We start from the raw sequence: 19,296 nt of genomic DNA on the forward strand, positions 1-19,296 counted from the left end.
TCAGTGCAAATCTCCGCTGAATTTCACTGTAAAATATTTCATATTTCTTAGCGTTTTTTGGTGTTTTACATTACAGTGGAACCTCAAATATCGAACTTTCTTCGGTCCAGAAGGCTGTTCGAGTGCCTTTACCGAATGAATTTATTCCCATCAGGAATAATGTAAATTAGATTAGTCCATTTCAGACCCTCAAAAATACACTTATAAAAGCACTTACAAAAATACACTTACATAATTAGTCGTGTTGGGAGCAGTTCGATTTTTGAAGTTCCACTGTACAGTGGACCCCCGCATAACGATCATCTCCAAATGCGACCAATTATGTAAGTGTATTTATGTAAGTGCGTTTGTACGTGTATGTTTGGGGGTCTAAAATTGACTAATCTACTTCACAATATTCCTTATGGGAAAAAATTCGGTCAGTACTGGCACCTGAACATACTACTGGAATGAAAAAAGTTCGTTAACCGGGGGTCCACTGTATTTGTATAAATAAGTCATCATGGGGCCCAAGAAATTAGTGATAACAACCAACCAAAAAGAAAACTGGTTAGAATCACAACAAAGATGAAAAAAAAACTCGGCAAAATATGAAAGATGTGGCCGAGTGTTTGATCTTGCTGCCGAGATTTGTATGGTGAAATCTACGACCTCTGTCATGCTAAAAAATAGACCATTAACCCTTAAACTGTCCAAACGTAGATCTACGTTTTTTCAACATTTGAAAGTATGTAAAAAAAGTAGATCTTCTTTTTTTTTTTTACATTTGAAAATGTGTAAAAAACTTTGAACTACGTTTTTTTTTGTTATACACCTACCGTCCGACTTATGACCTGCTCGACTTACGACCGTGTTTTTTATGCCAAATTTCTGGGAAATAAACAACTATTTGTGTTGTACAGTGTTTATCCTAAACCTTACAGTATAAAATACAGTACTAACAACATAAAAAGTAAAGTAAAACATGAAATACCAAAATAAAACAATAAAATAAAGTCATTACAAAAATGTTTTGTTGATATTCAGTAGTAAAGTTCGACTTACGACCATTTCGACTTACTACCGGTTTCTCGGAACCGAACTCGGTCGTAAGTCGGATGGTAGGTGTATTTGAAATATGTAAAAAAAAGTAGATCTACTTTTGGAGCTCTATGAATGTGAACATAGATCTGTTTGGTCAGTTTAAGGGTTAAAAGGGCTGATGTTGCAAAAGGGGTGAAAGCAGTTATGAAACAAAGACCACAAATAACGGAAGAGGTTGAGAAATTGTAGTTGATTTGGATCAACGAGAAACAGTTAGCCAGTGACAGTGCTGCTGAGACCTTCATTTGCAAGAAAGCAAAGCATCTGTACTCCGATAACTATTCATCGTGTTTAGTTTTTTCTTTTTAAGATTTATGCATGCTAGCCTTGTAAACTTTGTGTTAAAATGCTTTTGTAAGTGAATTTTTTGGGGGACTGAAATGAATTAATCTAATTTACATTATTTCTTATGGGAAAAATTGGTTTGGTACTTAAACAGCCTTCTGGAACAAATTAAGTTTGAGTATCGAGCTACAGATGTACCTCTTAACATAACGATAAACGGATCACCTATCACAAAGCTAACAGAGGGAAAATTCTTAGGAATCCACCTCGATAATATACAACATATGCATATACATATACAACAAATTTCTAAGAAAATTTCCAAGACTGTAGGCATACTATCGAAGATACGGTACTATGTTCCACAGTCAGCCCTCCTGGCCCTATATCACTCTCTTATTTACCCCTATCTCACCTATGGAATTTGTGCATGGGGCTCAACAACAATTAACCATCTCAGACCACTAATTACCCAACAAAAGGCTGCAGTTAGAATGATAACAAATTCTCACTACAGGCAGCACACTCCACCAATATTCAATACACTAAACCTACTCACCATACAAAACATCCATACTTATTACTGCACCTATTACATACATAGAACACTTAACTCTGATATAAACCCTCCCCTCAAACATCTTACCAACCTCAACAGAACACATGACCATAACACAAGGCACAGATCACTCTTTGATGTTCCTCGTGTCCATCTCACACTATGCAAAAACTCAATGCACATAAAAGGCCCTAAAATCTGGAATTCATTACCTGTAAATATAAAAGAAACACTACCTGTTTATAAATTCAAGTCTCTTCTCAAAGTTCACTTACTCACTCAAAACCAAATAAATACTGAATAACTGAACCTTATAAATTGTACATCCTAAATGTTACTCACAATTATATCACACAAATGTTAAACCTAACTTTGTTATTTTTTTTTTTAAATACACTACCTGAATGAACAGCAATGCATGCAACCATATGACCTGTCTTTGTAATACTCATTTGTATTTTATAGTTATCTGTTTACAATAATGTTTTATCACTGACTTCATCATTGCTTAGTTAATCTTAAGTTAATTTTAAGCCAGCCCGTAATGCTATGCATATAAGTGGCTTTGGCATGCTGCTCTTACATGTATTTTTTTGTACCTCTGTATGTATGCTAAAATTTATAAATAAATAAATAAATAAATAAATTCCAGAAGTATGTTCAGGTGCCAGTACTGACCGAATTTGTTCCCATAAGGAATATTGTGAATTAGATTAGTCCATTTCAGACCCCCAAACACACACGTACAAACGCACTTACATAAATACACTTACATAATTGGTCGCATTGGGAGCTGATCGTAAACCGGGGGTCCACTGTATTACTGTATCTAATACAAGTGGGTCACAGTTTATGGCGCTTCGTTTTTCAGTGATTCGCTGTTATGGCAATTTTCAATTAAACCCAATTATTCCTTCATATGGCACCTGATTCGCTATCATGGCATGACGCTCTCTGCAGCGGGGGCGTCTCCGTGTTTACATCCTCAGTGATCACCACATTTCTATTGATTCTGTCTTGAAATTTTCCAAAATTTCAGGTGTTTTACAGTTATTACGTGTATTATTTACAGGTGCTCTTTGAATTATGATAAGGTAAGGTTGCAACAAACCTGTTGCAAGTCGAAAATATGGTAAGTTGAATATGTATATTGTAAGTCGAAAATATTGTAAACCGAATATGTAAATATGATATGCTAAGTAAATAACAGGCTGACTCACTTTACATTGGTAGCCTAGAACCTAACCTGCTGTACTGGAGCTCTCCTGTATTTATGTCAGATTTGTTACATCATACATTTCAATGCTCTAGCACATCGCAATTCGGGAAAGACACGTTACATTAATTTCAAGATGATTTATGCACACCACGGACTCTGCAATTTGGGGAAGACACATTACATTAACTTCAAGACGTCACACACACCACGGACTCTACAGACATGCACTACATTCACTCCAGACGAGTTACGCACATCGCGGACTCTGATGTTACCGCCTAGCGCAGCCTCCTCCTCCTGGGGTGTCAGTTTTCCTAGCTCCGCAGCATCCATATCTTCTCCTCCCAAGATTTCCTCCTCGTCAAAGTCCTCGTCGTCACCTTCAGCGTTACCCACGGGTACACTCTCACCTGAATGAAGAAAAACACATATATAAAGGATAATACAGAAAATAAAGAGGATGTGGAAACATAATGCCAATAAGTTTGAAAATACAGACACAATAATACTAATAATGACAATAATTTGGGATTTTATAATTAAGACAGTAATAATGACTAATAATAATTTAAGATTTTAAAATAGTGACAGTAATAATAAATTGGGATTTATAATAATGATAATGACAATAATAATAATTTGAAATTTTATAACAACAACAGCAATAATTATATGGGATTTTATGATAGTAAAAATAATAATTTGCAATTTTAAAACATAAAAAAATAATAGAGGTCGGCCATCATTTATCCGCCATCACGGGGACCTGTAGTGTGACGGATTAGCGAGTCTGCCGGATACAGAACGGTTAGGATAGAATACGTTTAATAAAGTTAACCGAGCAGAGCTATTTCTTATATTTTGGCCTTTCTTTGATTAGCTTTCCTGCAGCACGTAAACTGTTGTTACTTCTTGTTCATTTATAAAACGGCACTAATCTAGACCTTTTAGCAGTTCACCTGTCAATTGAATTAACCTAGATTTGCTGCTGTGGATTTACAACCACCTGCACAATTTCTGAGTCAGTATAATGATGAAATTTGAGTCAGTATAATGATTCAAGTCAGTACAGTGGACCCTCGACCAACAATGGCATCGATTAATGATAAATCCGACTAGCGATACATTTTAACGCAAAAATTTTGCCTCGACTAGTGCTAAAAAACCCGACCAATGCTAATCGTTCCGTTCGAGACGCGTCCACTTTGGCCTGAGCGCGTCTCACTTGTCCCATGCCAGCCAGCCAGCCACCGTGGTCGCTTCCAAACATACAACTGGAACATTTCATATTATCACAGCCTTTGTAGTGATTGCACCTGCAAAATAAGTCACCATAGGCCCCAAGAAAGCTTCTAGTGCCAACCCTACAGCAAAAAGGGTGAGAATTACTATGGAGATGAAGAAAGAGATCATTGCTAAGTATGAAAGTGGAGTGCGTGTCTCCGAGCTGGCCAGGTTGTATAGTAAACCCCAATCAACCATCGCTACTATTGTGGGCAAGAAAACGGCAAGCAAGGAAGCTGTTCTTGCCAAAGGTGCAACTATGTTTTCAAAACTGAGATCGCAAGTGATAGAAGATGTTGAGAGACTCTTATGGTGTGGATAAACGAAAAACAGATAGCAGGAGATAGCATCTCTCAAGCGATCATATGTGAAAAGGCTAGGAAGTTGCATGACGATTTAATTAAAAAAATGCCAGCAACTAGTGGTGATGTGAGTGAATTTAAGGCCAGCAAAGGTTGGTTAGAGAGATTTAAGAAGCGTAGTGGCATTCATAGTGATAAGGCATGGTGAGGCTGCCAGTTCGGACCACAAAGCGGCTGAAAAATATGTGCAGGAATTCAAGGAGTACATAGACAGTGAAGGACTGAAACCTGAACAAGTGTTTAATTGTGACGAAACAGGCCTGTTTTGGAAGAAAATGCCAAGCAGGACGTACATTACTCAGGAGGAAAAGGCACTCCCAGGACATAAGCCTATGAAAGACAGGCTTACTCTGTTGATGTGTGCCAATGCTAGTGGTGATTGCAAAGTGAAGCCTTTATTGGTGTATCACTCTGAAACTCCCAGAGTGTTCAGGAAAAACAATGTCCTCAAGGCTAATTTGTGTGTGCTGTGGAGGGCAAACAGTAAGGCATGGGTCACTAGGGACTTTTTCTATGACTGGTTACACCATGCATTTGCCCCCAATGTGAAAAATTACCTAATTGAAAAGAAACTAGACCTTAAGTGCCTCCTGGTATTAGACAATGCCCCTGGTCATCCTACAGACTTGGCAGAGCAACTTTCTGGGGACATGAGCTTCATTAAGGTGAAGTTTTTGCCTCCTAATACCACTCCTCTCCTGCAGCCCATGGACCAGCAGGTCATTTCCAACTTCAAGAAACTGTACACAAAAACTATGTTTGAAAGGTGCTTTGTAGTGACCTCAGAAACTCAACTGACTCTAAGAGAGTTTTGGAAAGATCACTTTACCATCCATAATTGTGTAAACATTATAGGTAAGGCTTGGGAGGAAGTGACTAAGAGGACCTTGAACTCTGTTTGGAAAAAACTGTGGCCAGAATGTGTAGACAAAAGGGATTTTGAAGGGTCTGAGGCTAACCCTGAGAATCCTATGCCAGTTGAGGAATCCATTGTGGCATTGGGGAAGTCCTTCGGGTTGGAGGTTAGTGGGGAGGATGTGGAAGAGTTGGTGGTGGAGGACAATGAAGAACTAACCACTGATGAGCTGCTAGATCATCTTCAAAAGCAAGAGGCCACACCTGAGGAAACTGCTTCGGAGGAGGGGAGAGAGAAATTGAAGAAGTTGCCTACTTCTAAGATTAAGGAAATCTGTGCAATGTGGCTTAAAGTGCAAACCTTTATGGATGAAAATCACCCTGACACAGCTACTGCAAGCCTTGCTGGCAACCTGTACACTGACAATGTTGTGAAACACTTTAGAAATGTCATAAAGGAACGGGAGGTACAGGCCTGTATGGACAGATATGTTGTGCGACAGAAGTCCAGTGACTCTGAAGCTGGTCCTAGTGGCATTAAAAGAACAAGGGAAGTAACCCCGGAAAAAGACTTGCTACCTCAAGTCCTAATGGAAGGGGATTCCCCTTCTAAACACTAAGAAGATCCACACTCTCCCCTCTTCCCATCCCATCAATCATCACCAGATCTTCAATAAAGGTAAGTGTCATGTAACTGTGCATGTCTTCTTCAGTTTGTGTGTATTAAAATTAATATTTCATGTGATAAAATTTTTTTTTTTCAATACTTTGGGGTGTCAGGAACGGATTAATTTGATTTCCATTATTTCTTATGGGGAAAATTAACTCGACTAACGATAATTTCAATTAACGATGAGCTCTCAGGAACGGATTAATATAGCTGGTCGAGGGTCCACTGTATAATGATGAAATTTGAAATTATGTTAGCAGAAATTAGTGCTGGATCACTGATGGAACTGGATAACTGATTGCCGGATTAGTGATGGCCAACCTGTAACTTGGAATTTTATCAATCATGAGCACCTCCTTTTTTTTTAAATTCTCAAGCACTGCAGATCAAACTATAAATACAACAACTAAGATAAAAAAAGAATGCTGAAGTATACACAGTAGAACCCCCGTATCCACGGATCAAGATTCCAATGTTTCAGTTACGAACGGTTGACTGTGGCCTAAAAACAGTCCTTTATTCTTAATAATGACCCCAAAGTACAAAATAATGGTGGGAGATTTTCAAAGTCTAAGACAAGCCATGAAGAGCTTCCCATCAGTGAAAAAGTGGCAATTCTCCCTTTACTGAGTCTAATTTATCAATTAAATTTTACTGTATGTATGTAAGTGAAAAATGACATACAGAGTTTGATACTACAGTTTCAGGTATCCACAGCAGGTCTTGGAATGTATCCCCCAGGGATACAGGGGATGACTACTGTATCAGGATTACATTTTTGTTGCTAACAGAAGGGGGATATGTTGATGGGGTCAGACACGAGTGCAGAAACTGACTTCAGGGTTTCTCCTAGGTTTTAAAGAACAGCCGCTATTATGCGCTTTGGGGCCATTATTAAGCAAAATTATGGGTTATTTTCGGGTCACAGTAAATCGTGGATAACTGAAAACTTGGAAACTGAACCTGTGGATACAGGGGTTGTACTGTATATAGTACGGTTGGCTGTCTTATAAAGCGTCTCCAGTATCTGACGCCTCTCGCAAGACAGTGACGGAGTGAATGATGATGAGTGTTTCTTTTTTGGGCCACCCTACCTTGGTGGGAGACGGCCAATGTGTTAATAAAAAATATAACGGCTTGATAAAGCTCCTGGAGAGCGAAATGTTGCCACAATAAAGCTCCTCCATTTAGTACTGAAACACTTCTGGCAAGACAGTGATGGAGTGAATAATGATGACAGTGCTGCTTCTTTGGGTCGCCCTGCCTCAGTGGGAAACAACCAATGTTAAAAAAAATGCACGGAAAACGGAAAAACGCGCATTATAAAGGCCTTTTCGTGTGCTATTAAATTCTTAATGTCACTCTCCCATCGCATTTGTGAAAAACTGCATCGTATAGCACACGAAAATGGTGTGTACATAGACGTACCTCCTTCTCGAGCCGCCTGCAGTCTTTCGATGAGTTCATTCTTGTTCCCCGTGACTGGTAATCCTCGAGCCTTGAGTTCCTTCTTAAGGTCAGCAACCTGGGCAATAACACTTTGGTCAATTATAGGATTAATTATAATGTGAATTATAAGATACAGTGAATTATAAGGAGAATTATATAGTGAATCATATGTATATTGTGAATTATGAGGTGAATTATAAGGCATAAGGTATATTATAGGGTAAATCTTACAGTAGGCTTATAAATAGGATGAAAAAGTGAATATCACCAACTTCCACTTAAGGGACTCCCATCCAGGGGACCCTGTCCAGGGGGCTCGACTCCCATCCAGGGGACCCTGTCCAGGGGACTCGACTCCCATCCAGGGGACCCTGTCCAGGGGACTCGACTCCCATCCAGGGGACTCTGTCCAGGGGGCTCGACTCCTGTCCAGGGGGCTCGACTCCCATCCAGGGGACCCTGTCCAGGGGACTCGACTCCCATCCAGGGGACCCTGTCCAGGGGACTCGACTCCCATCCACGGGACCCTGTCCAGGGGACTCGACTCCCATCCAGGGGACCCTGTCCAGGGGACTCGACTCCCATCCATGGGACTCGACTCCCATCCAGGGGACCCTGTCCAGGGGACTCGATTCCCATCCAGGGGACCCTGTCCAGGGGACTCGACTCCCATCCAGGGGACCCTGTCCAGGGGACTCGACTCCCATCCAGGTGACCCTGTCCAGGGGGCTCGACTCCCATCCAGGGGACCCTGTCCAGGGGACTCGACTCCCATCCAGGGGACCCTGTCCAGGGGACTCGACTCCCATCCAGGGCACCCTGTCCAGGGGGCTCGACTCCCATCCAGGGGACTCGACTCCCATCCAGGGCACCCTGTCCAGGGGGCTCGACTCCCATCCAGGGGACCCTGTCCAGGGGGCTCGACTCCCATCCAGGGGACCCTGTCCAGGGGGCTCGACTCCCATCCAGGGGACCCTGTCCAGGGGGCTCGACTCCCATCCAGGGGACCCTGTCCAGGGGGCTCGACTCCCATCCAGGGGACCCTGTCCAGGGGACTCGACTCCCATCCACGGGACTCGACTCCCATCCAGGGGACCCTGTCCAGGGGACTCGACTCCCATCCAGGGGACCCTGTCCAGGGGGCTCGACTCCCATCCAGGGGACCCTGTCCAGGGGGCTCGACTCCCATCCAGGGGACCCTGTCCAGGGGGCTCGACTCCCATCCAGGGGACCCTGTCCAGGGGGCTCGACTCCCATCCAGGGGACCCTGTCCAGGGGGCTCAACTCCCATCCAGGGGACCCTGTCCAGGGGACTCGACTTCCATCCAGGGGACCCTGTCCAGGGGGCTCGACTCCCATCCAGGGGACTTGACTCCCATCCAGGGGACCCTCCATCTAGGGGACCCTCCATCTAGGGGACCCTCCATCTAGGGGACCCTCCATCCAGGGGACCCTCCATCCAGGGGACCCTCCATCTAGGGGACCCTCCATCTAGGGGACCCTCCATCTAGGGGACCCTCCATCTAGGGGACCCTCCATCTAGGGGACCCTCCATCTAGGGGACCCTCCATCTAGGGGACCCTCCATCTAGGGGACCCTCCATCTAGGGGACCCTCCATCCAGGGGACCCTCCATCTAGGGGACCCTCCATCTAGGGGACCCTCCATCTAGGGGACCCTCCATCTAGGGGACCCTCCATCTAGGGGACCCTCCATCTAGGGGACCCTCCATCTAGGGGACCCTCCATCTAGGGGACCCTCCATCCAGGGGACCCTCCATCTAGGGGACCCTCCATCCAGGGGACCCTCCATCCAGGGGACCCTCCATCTAGGGGACCCTCCATCTAGGGGACCCTCCATCTAGGGGACCCTCCATCTAGGGGACCCTCCATCTAGGGAACCCTCCATCCAGGGTACCCTCCATCCAGGGGACCCTCCATCTAGGGGACCCTCCATCTAGGGGACCCTCCATCTAGGGGACCCTCCATCCAGGGGACCCTCCATCTAGGGGACCCTCCATCCAGGGGATACTCCATCTAGGGGACCCTCCATCTAGGGGAGCCTCCATCTAGGGGACCCTCCATCTAGGGGACCCTCCATCTAGGGGACCCTCCATCTAGGGGACCCTCCATCTAGGGGACCCTCCGTTACGTCTGATCCAACGAACAACAGAACAGCTCCAAACCCTTGGATCAAAACCCATAAAATTAAAAACTGACAATAAAACAATTCCTCCTCCGTCACTATACACCTTGAGGCGCTAAACCCTCACGGGCCGGGGGCCTACCACCCACAAAACCCCTTAATTAAGGGATAATGGGGCCAGGGGCCGGAAAAATACCATAAAAATAGATAAAAATGAGTCGGCATCTCCAGCCATCACCCCCCCCCCTTCCACATTACCCCATTCATCACCCATTATCCCCCACTTCCCCGCGTTTATTCCCCCATACACCTCTTCCCCAATCATCCCCCAACACTTCCACTTCCCCAGAGAAAAAACCGCGGAGTTTTAGGGGGTTTTGGGGGTGTTTTCCACACAACAACCTTCATCTTGGTGATCTCCGGAGCGTCGGCCATGTTTGTTTAGTGAGGGATCCCTGGTATAACACTGGTATACCTGGGTATACCAAGGTATATAACAAGGTATAACAAGGTATAACAAGGTATATACCTCTAGTGAGTTATCAGGGCCATTGTTATATTTGTTAAGTTAATATTCGGTTAGTTTGTTTAGTGAGGGATCCCTGGTATAACACTGGTATACCTGGGTATACCAAGGTATATACCAAGGTATAACAAGGTATACCAGGGTATATACCTCTAGTGAGTTATCATGGCCATTGTTATATTTGTTAAGTTAATATTCGGTTAGTTTGTTCAGTGAGGGATCCCTGGTATAACACTTGTATACCTGGGTATACCAAGGTATGACAAGGTATATACCAAGGTATATACCAAGGTATATACCTCTAGTGAGTTATCAGGGCCATTGTTATATTTGTTAAGTTAATATTCGGTTAGTTTGTTTAGTGAGGGATCCCTGGTATAACACTTGTATACCTGGGTATACCAAGGTATATACCAAGGTATACCAGGGTATATACCTCTAGTGAGTTATCAGGGCCATTGTTATATTTGTTAAGTTAATATTCGGTTAGTTTGTTTAGTGAGGGATCCCTGGTATAACACTGGTATATCTGGGTATACCAAGGTATATAACAAGGTATAACAAGGTATATACCAAGGTATATACCTCTAGTGAGTTATCAGGGCCATTGTTATATTTGTTATGTTAATATTCGGTTAGTTTGTTTAGTGAGGGATCCCTGGTATAACACTTGTATACTTGGGTATACCAAGGTATATACCAAGGTATACCAGGGTATATACCTCTAGTGAGTTATCAGGGCCATTGTTATATTTGTTAAGTTAATATTCGGTTAGTTTGTTTAGTGAGGGATCCCTGGTATAACACTTGTACCTGGGTATACCAAGGTATATAACAAGGTATATACCAAGGTATACCAGGGTATACACCTCTAGTGAGTTATCAGGAGCATTGTTATATATAAGTTAATATTCGGTTAGTTTGTTCAGTGAGGGATCCCTGGTATAACATCCAACCCACGCTAGGTATACCTTGGTATTGTGATGAAAGGTTTGAAAAACCGGCAAGTTTGTTTAGTGAGGGATCCCTGGTATACCTTGGTATACCTCTAGTGAGTTACCAGGAGCATTGTTATATTTAAGTTAATATTCCGTTAGTTTGTTTAGTGAGGGATCCCTGGTATAACACTGGTATACCTTGGTATACCTTGGTATACCTTGGTATACCTTGGTATACCTTGATATACCTTGGTATACCTCTAGTGAGTTATCAGGAGCATTGTTATATTTAAGTTAATATTTCGTTAGTTTGTTCAGTGAGGGATCCCTGGTATAACACTGGTATACCTTGGTATACCTTGGTATACCTCTAGTGAGTTACCAGGAGCATTGTTATATATAAGTTAATATTCCGTTAGTTTGTTCAGTGAGGGATCCCTGGTATAACACCCAACCCACGCTAGGGTATACCTGGTATCCCTTTGTATACCTTCAGTAACTTATTGAGGGATTTATATTTCTTCGTAGCTTTCAGAGGTATAGGAGGAATAACACACATGTGCTAGACCTAGATGTCTTTATTACGGAGACATTTCGCCCACCTGTGACTTCATCAGTACGAAACGTAGATAGAGTCGAAGACTGAGGAGGTCCGAGACAAGGAATCAGTCCCTCGGCCCATTATAATGTTTATTACCAGAGTCTGGAAGGATCTTAATAATAATAATAATAATAATAATAATAATAATAATAATGATAATAATAATAATAATAATAATAATAATAAGGAGGGCCCGGGTTCGATTCCCGGCGGGTGGAAACATTTCGACACGTTTCTTTACACCTGTTGTCCTGTTCACCTAGCAGCAAATAGGTACCTGGGTGTTAGTGGACTGGTGTGGGTGGCATCCTGGGTGTTAGTGGACTGGTGTGGGTGGCATCCTGGGTGTTAGTGGACTGGTGTGGGTGGCATCCTGGGTGTTAGTGGACTGGTGTGGGTCGCATCCTGGGTGTTAGTGGACTGGTGTGGGTGGCATCCTGGGTGTTAGTGGACTGGTGTGGGTCGCATCCTGGGTGTTAGTGGACTGGTGTGGGTCGCATCCTGGGTGTTAGTGGACTGGTGTGGGTCGCATCCTGGGTGTTAGTGGACTGGTGTGGGTCGCATCCTGGGTGTTAGTGGACTGGTGTGGGTGGCATCCTGGGTGTTAGTGGACTGGTGTGGGTCGCATCCTGGGTGTTAGTGGACTGGTGTGGGTCGCATCCTGGGTGTTAGTGGACTGGTGTGGGTCGCATCCTGGGTGTTAGTGGACTGTTGTGGGTCGCATCCTGGGTGTTAGTGGACTGGTGTGGGTCGCATCCTGGGTGTTAGTGGACTGGTGTGGGTCGCATTCTGGGCGTTAGTCGACTGTTGTGGGTCGCATCCTGGGTGTTAGTGGACTGGTGTGGGTCGCATCCTGGGTGTTAGTGGACTGGTGTGGGTGGCATCCTGGGTGTTAGTGGACTGGTGTGGGTCGCATCCTGGGTGTTAGTGGACTGGTGTGGGTGGCATCCTGGGTGTTAGTGGACTGGTGTGGGTCGCATCCTGGGTGTTAGTGGACTGGTGTGGGTCGCATCCTGGGTGTTAGTGGACTGGTGTGGGTCGCATCCTGGGTGTTAGTGGACTGGTGTGGGTGGCATCCTGGGTGTTAGTGGACTGGTGTGGGTGGCATCCTGGGTGTTAGTGGACTGGTGTGGGTGGCATCCTGGGTGTTAGTGGACTGGTGTGGGTCACATCCTGGGTGTTAGTGGACTGGTGTGGGTCGCATCCTGGGTGTTAGTGGATTGGTGTGGGTCACATCCTGGGTGTTAGTGGACTGGTGTGGGTCACATCCTGGGTGTTAGTGGACTGGTGTGGGTGGCATCCTGGGTGTTAGTGGACTGGTGTGGGTGGCATCCTGGGTGTTAGTGGACTGGTGTGGGTGGCATCCTGGGTGTTAGTGGACTGGTGTGGGTGGCATCCTGGGTGTTAGTGAACTGGTGTGGGTGGCATCCTGGGTGTTAGTGGACTGGTGTGGGTGGCATCCTGGGTGTTAGTGGACTGGTGTGGGTGGCATCCTGGGTGTTAGTGGACTGGTGTGGGTGGCATCCTGGGTGTTAGTGGACTGGTGTGGGTGGCATCCTGGGTGTTAGTGGACTGGTGTGGGTGGCATCCTGGGTGTTAGTGGACTGGTGTGGGTGGCATCCTGGGTGTTAGTGGACTGGTGTGGGTGGCATCCTGGGGGACAAGATTAAGGACCACAATGGAAATAAGTTAGACAGTCCTCGATGACGCACTGACTTTCTTGGGTTATCCTGGGTGGCTAACCCTCCGGGGTTAAAAATCCCAACGAAATCTTATCTTATCTTATCTTATACAGACCATAGCTCACACCTATGACATACTATATAGAAAGTTCCTGGTTACGTAGAGCATTTCCCACAACTTAGGTTAATTTTGTACCCAGGATGCTACCCACACCAGTCACCTAACACCCAGGTACCTACTTACTGCTAGGTGAACACTGACAGCAGGTGTAAGGTAATTAACACCCAGGTACCTACTTACTGCTAGGTGAACACTGACAGCAGGTGTAAGGTGGCTAACACCCAGGTACCTACTTACTGCTAGGTGAACACTGACAGCAGGTGTAAGGTGGCTAACACCCAGGTACCTACTTACTGCTGGGTGAACACTGACAGCAGGTGTAAGGTGGCTAACACCCAGGTACCTACTTACTGCTAGATGAACAGTGACAGCAGGTGTAAGGTAACTAACACCCAGGTACCTTCTTACTGCTAGGTGAACACTGACAGCAGGTGTAAGGTGACTAACACCCAGTTACCTACTTACTGCTAGGTGAACAGTGACAGCAGGTGTGGCTAACACCCAGGTACCTACTTACTGCTGGGTGAACACTGACAGCAGGTGTAAGGTAACTAACACCCAGGTACCTACTTACTGCTAGATGAACACTGACAGCAGGTGTAAGGTGACTAACACCCAGGTACCTACTTACTGCTAGGTGAACATTGACAGCAGGTGTAAGGTAACTAACACCCAGGTACCTACTTACTGCTAGGTGAACACTGACAGAAGGTGTAAGGTGACTAACACCCAGGTACCTACTTACTGCTAGGTGTACACTGACAGCAGGTGTAAGGTAACTAACACCCAGGTACCTACTTACTGCTAGGTGAACACTGACAGCAGGTGTAAGGTAACTAACACCCAGGTACCTACTTACTGCTAGGTGAACACTGACAGAAGGTGTAAGGTAACTAACACCCAGGTACCTACTTACTGCTAGATGAACACTGACAGCAGGTGTAAGGTGACTAACACCCAGGTACCTACTTACTGCTAGATGAACACTGACAGCAGGTGTAAGGTGACTAACACCCAGGTACCTACTTACTGCTAGATGAACACTGACAGCAGGTGTAAGGTGGCTAACACCCAGGTACCTACTTACTGCTAGGTGAACAGTGACAGCAGGTGTAACTACATATACATCCGGTGGATGGATATGTATGGATATACAATAGGCCTAGGAACTAGGCCTCAAAGGGGTTACCTGGAGTACATTTGGATTCACATCTACAGCTCACTTATCTGTTATAAGCAAATTTGAGAAATTTGCTTAATATATCTTGATATGCAAGATAGTGACCATAGGCCTGGTCATGCAAGATAGTGACCATAGGCCTGGTCACACAAGATAGTGACCATAGGCCTGGTCATACAAGATAGTGACCATAGGCCTGGTCACACAAGATAGTGACCATAGGCCTGGTCATACATGATAGTGACCATAGACCTGGTCACACAAGATAGTGACCATAGGCCTGGCCACACAAGATAGTGACCACAGGCCTGGTCACACAAGATAGTGACCATAGGCCTGGTCATACATGATAGTGACCATAGACCTGGTCATACAAGATAGTGACCATAGGCCTGGTCATACAAGATAGTGACCATAGACCTGGTCACACAAGATAGTGACCATAGGCCTGGTCATACATGATAGTGACCATAGACCTGGTCACACAAGATAGTGACCATAGGCCTGGTCATACATGATAGTGACCATAGACCTGGTCACACAAGATAGTGACCATAGGCCTGGTCATACATGATAGTGACCATAGACCTGGTCACACAAGATAGTGACCATAGGCCTGGTCACACAAGATAGTGACCATAGGCCTGGACACACAAGATAGTGACCATAGGCCTGGACACACAAGATAGTGACCATAGACCTGGTCACACAACATAGTGACCATAGACCTGGACACACAAGATAGTGACCATAGACCTGGTCACACAAGATAGTGACCATAGGCCTGGTCACACAAGATAGTGACCATAGGCCTGGTCACACAAGATAGTGACCATAGGCCTGGTCACACAAGATAGTGACCATAGGCCTGGTCACACAAGATAGTGACCATAGGCCTGGTCACACAAGATAGTGACCATAGGCCTGGTCACACAAGATAGTGACCATAGGCCTGGTCATACAAGATAGTGACCATAGACCTGGTCACACAAGATAGTGACCATAGGCCTGGTCACACAAGATAGTGACCATAGGCCTGGTTACACAAGATAGTGACCATAGGCCTGGTCACACAAGATAGTGACCATAGGCCTGGACACACAAGATAGTGACCATAGGCCTGGTTACACAAGATAGTGACCATAGGCCTGGTTACACAAGATAGTGACTATAGGCCTGGTTACACAAGATAGTGACCATAGGCCTGGTTACACAACATAGTGACCATAGGCCTGGACACACAAGATAGTGACCATAGGCCTGGCCACACAAGATAGTGACCATAGGCCTGGTCACACAAGATAGTGACCATAGGCCTCACCACACAAGATAGTGACCACAGGCCTGGTCACACAAGATAGTGACCATAGGCCTGGCCACACAAAATAGTGACCATAGGCCTGGTCACACAAGATAGTGACCATAGGCCTGGCCACACAAGATAGTGACCATAGGCCTGGCCACACAAGATAGTGACCATAGGCCTGGTTACACAAGATAGTGACCATAGGCCTGGTTACACAAGATAGTGACCATAGGCCTGGCCACACAAGATAGTGACCATAGGCCTGGCCACACAAGATAGTGACCACAGGCCTGGCCATACAAGATAGTGACCACAGGCCTGGCCACACAAGATAGTGACCACAGGCCTGGCCACACAAGATAGTGACCACAGGCCTGGTCACACAAGATAGTGACCACAGGCCTGGTCACACAAGATAGTGACCACAGGCCTGGTCACACAAGATAGTGACCACAGGCCTGGTCACACAAGATAGTGACCACAGGCCTGGTCACACAAGATAGTGACCACAGGCCTGGTCACACAAGATAGTGACCACAGGCCTGGCCACACAAGATAGTGACCACAGGCCTGGCCACACAAGATAGTGACCACAGGCCTGGTCACACAAGATAGTGACCACAGGCCTGGACACACAAGATAGTGACCATAGGCCTGGCCACACATAGTGATAGTGACCATAGGCCTGGCCACACATAGTGACCACAGGCCTGGTCACACAAGATAGTGATCATAGGCCTGGCCACACAAGATAGTGACCATAGGCCTGGCCACACAAGATAGTGACCATATGCCTGGCCACACAAGATAGTGACCATAGGTCTGTACTCACAACATAGTGACTATAAGCCTGGTTACACAATATAGTGACCATAGGCCTGGTTACACAACATAGTGACCATGGGCCTGGTTACACAAGATAGTGACCATTGGCCTGGTTACACAAGATAGTGACCATAGGCCTGGACACACAACATAGTGACCATAGGCCTGGACACACAACATAGTGACCATAGGCCTGGACACACAAGATAGTGACCATAGGCCTGGACACACAAGATAGTGACCATAGGCCTGGTCACACAAGATAGTGACCATAGGCCTGGACACACAAGATAGTGACCATAGGCCTGGACACACAAGATAGTGACCATAGGCCTGGACACACAAGATAGTGACCATAGGCCTGGTCACACAAGATAGTGACCATAGGCCTGGCCACACAAGATAGTGACCATAGGCCTGGCCACACAAGATAGTGACCACAGGCCTGGGCCTGGCCACACACAATCATAGTGACCATAGACCTGGCCACACAATCATAGTGACCATAGGCCTGGACACACAAGATAGACTAAGTCTGCCACTACAACATCAGTCATACTTGGCCTGGCCACTACAACATCAGTCAGTACTTGTAACAAGACTAGCCTGATCCAGTACTTGTAACCAAGACTAAGCCTGGCCACTACAACATCAGTCAGTACTTGTAACCAAGACTAAGACCAAGACTAAGCCTGGCCACTACAACATCAGTCAGTACTTGTAACCAAGACTAAGTCTGGCCACTACAACATCAGTCAGTACTTGTAACCAAGACTAAGCCTGGCCACTACAACATCAGTCAGTACTTGTAACCAAGACTTAGTCTGGCCACTACAACATCAGTCAGTACTTGTAACCAAGACTAAGCCTGGCCACTACAACATCAGTCAGTACTTGTAACCAAGACTTAGTCTGGCCACTACAACATCAGTCAGTACTTGTAACCAAGACTAAGCCTGGCCACTACAACATCAGTCAGTACTTGTAACCAAGACTAAGTCTGGCCACTACAACATCAGTCAGTACTTGTAACCAAGACTAAGCCTGGCCACTACATCAATCAGTACTTGTAACCAAGACTAAGTCTGGCCACTACAACATCAGTCAGTACTTGTAACCAAGACTAAGTCTGGCCACTACAACATCAGTCAGTACTTGTAACCAAGACTAAGCCTGGCCACTACAACATCAGTCAGTACTTGTAACCAAGACTAAGCCTGGCCACTACAACATCAGTCAGTACTTGTAACCAAGACTAAGCCTGGCCACTACATCAATCAGTACTTGTAACCAAGCCTAAGTCTGGCCACTACAACATCAGTCAGTACTTGTAACCAAGCCTAAGTCTGGCCACTACAACATCAGTCAGTACTTGTAACCAAGACTAAGCCTGGCCACTACAACATCAGTCAGTACTTGTAACCAAGACTTAGTCTGGCCACTACAACATCAGTCAGTACTTGTAACCAAGACTAAGCCTGGCCACTACAACATCAGTCAGTACTTGTAACCAAGACTTAGTCTGGCCACTACAACATCAGTCAGTACTTGTAACCAAGACTAAGCCTGGCCACTACAACATCAGTCAGTACTTGTAACCAAGACTAAGCCTGGCCACTACAACATCAGTCAGTACTTGTAACCAAGACTTAGTCTGGCCACTACAACATCAGTCAGTACTTGTAACCAAGCTTAAGTCTGGCCACTACAACATCAGTCAGTACTTGTAACCAAGCCTAAGCCTGGCCACTACAACATCAGTCAGTACTTGTAACCAAGCCTAAGCCTGGCCACTACAACATCAGTCAGTACTTGTAACCAAGCCTAAGCCTGGCCACTACAACATCAGTCAGTACTTGTAACCAAGCCTAAGTCTGGCCACTACAACATCAGTCAGTACTTGTAACCAAGACTAAGTCTGGCCACTACAACATCAGTCAGTACTTGTAACCAAGCCTAAGCCTGGCCACTACAACATCAGTCAGTACTTGTAACCAAGCCTAAGTCTGGCCACTACAACATCAGTCAGTACTTGTAACCAAGACTAAGTCTGGCCACTACAACATCAGTCAGTGATCACATGTTATCCTGCAGGAATCGCAGGAAAGGTGCTACAGACCATGACTTAGGGGTCCTGTAAGTAATTGCTCACACAGGGATGTCAGGAAGTATTTCTTCAGTCACAGAGTTGTCAGGAAGTGGAACAA

The 19,296-nt window shown here is 45.4% G+C and overlaps 1 protein-coding gene across 1 annotated transcript in view; it reads right to left on the minus strand.

The window, feature by feature from the left end:
• LOC128704777 (SAP domain-containing ribonucleoprotein) overlaps window positions 1–10,436 on the minus strand; it is a 31,126-nt gene extending 20,690 nt beyond the window's left edge. The window contains exons 1-3 of the mRNA XM_053799921.2: window positions 10,313–10,436; window positions 7,746–7,842; window positions 3,402–3,556 (exon numbers count right to left, since the gene is read on the minus strand). Coding sequence (XP_053655896.2) covers window positions 3,402–3,556; window positions 7,746–7,842; window positions 10,313–10,345 — 285 coding nt within the window. The 5' untranslated portion in view covers window positions 10,346–10,436. The remainder of the gene's footprint in view (window positions 1–3,401; window positions 3,557–7,745; window positions 7,843–10,312) is intronic.
• Between the last annotated feature and the right edge of the window lie 8,860 nt (window positions 10,437–19,296).

This window comes from Cherax quadricarinatus, chromosome 99 (genome assembly GCF_038502225.1).
Source record: "Cherax quadricarinatus isolate ZL_2023a chromosome 99, ASM3850222v1, whole genome shotgun sequence".
NCBI lineage: Eukaryota > Metazoa > Arthropoda > Malacostraca > Decapoda > Parastacidae > Cherax > Cherax quadricarinatus.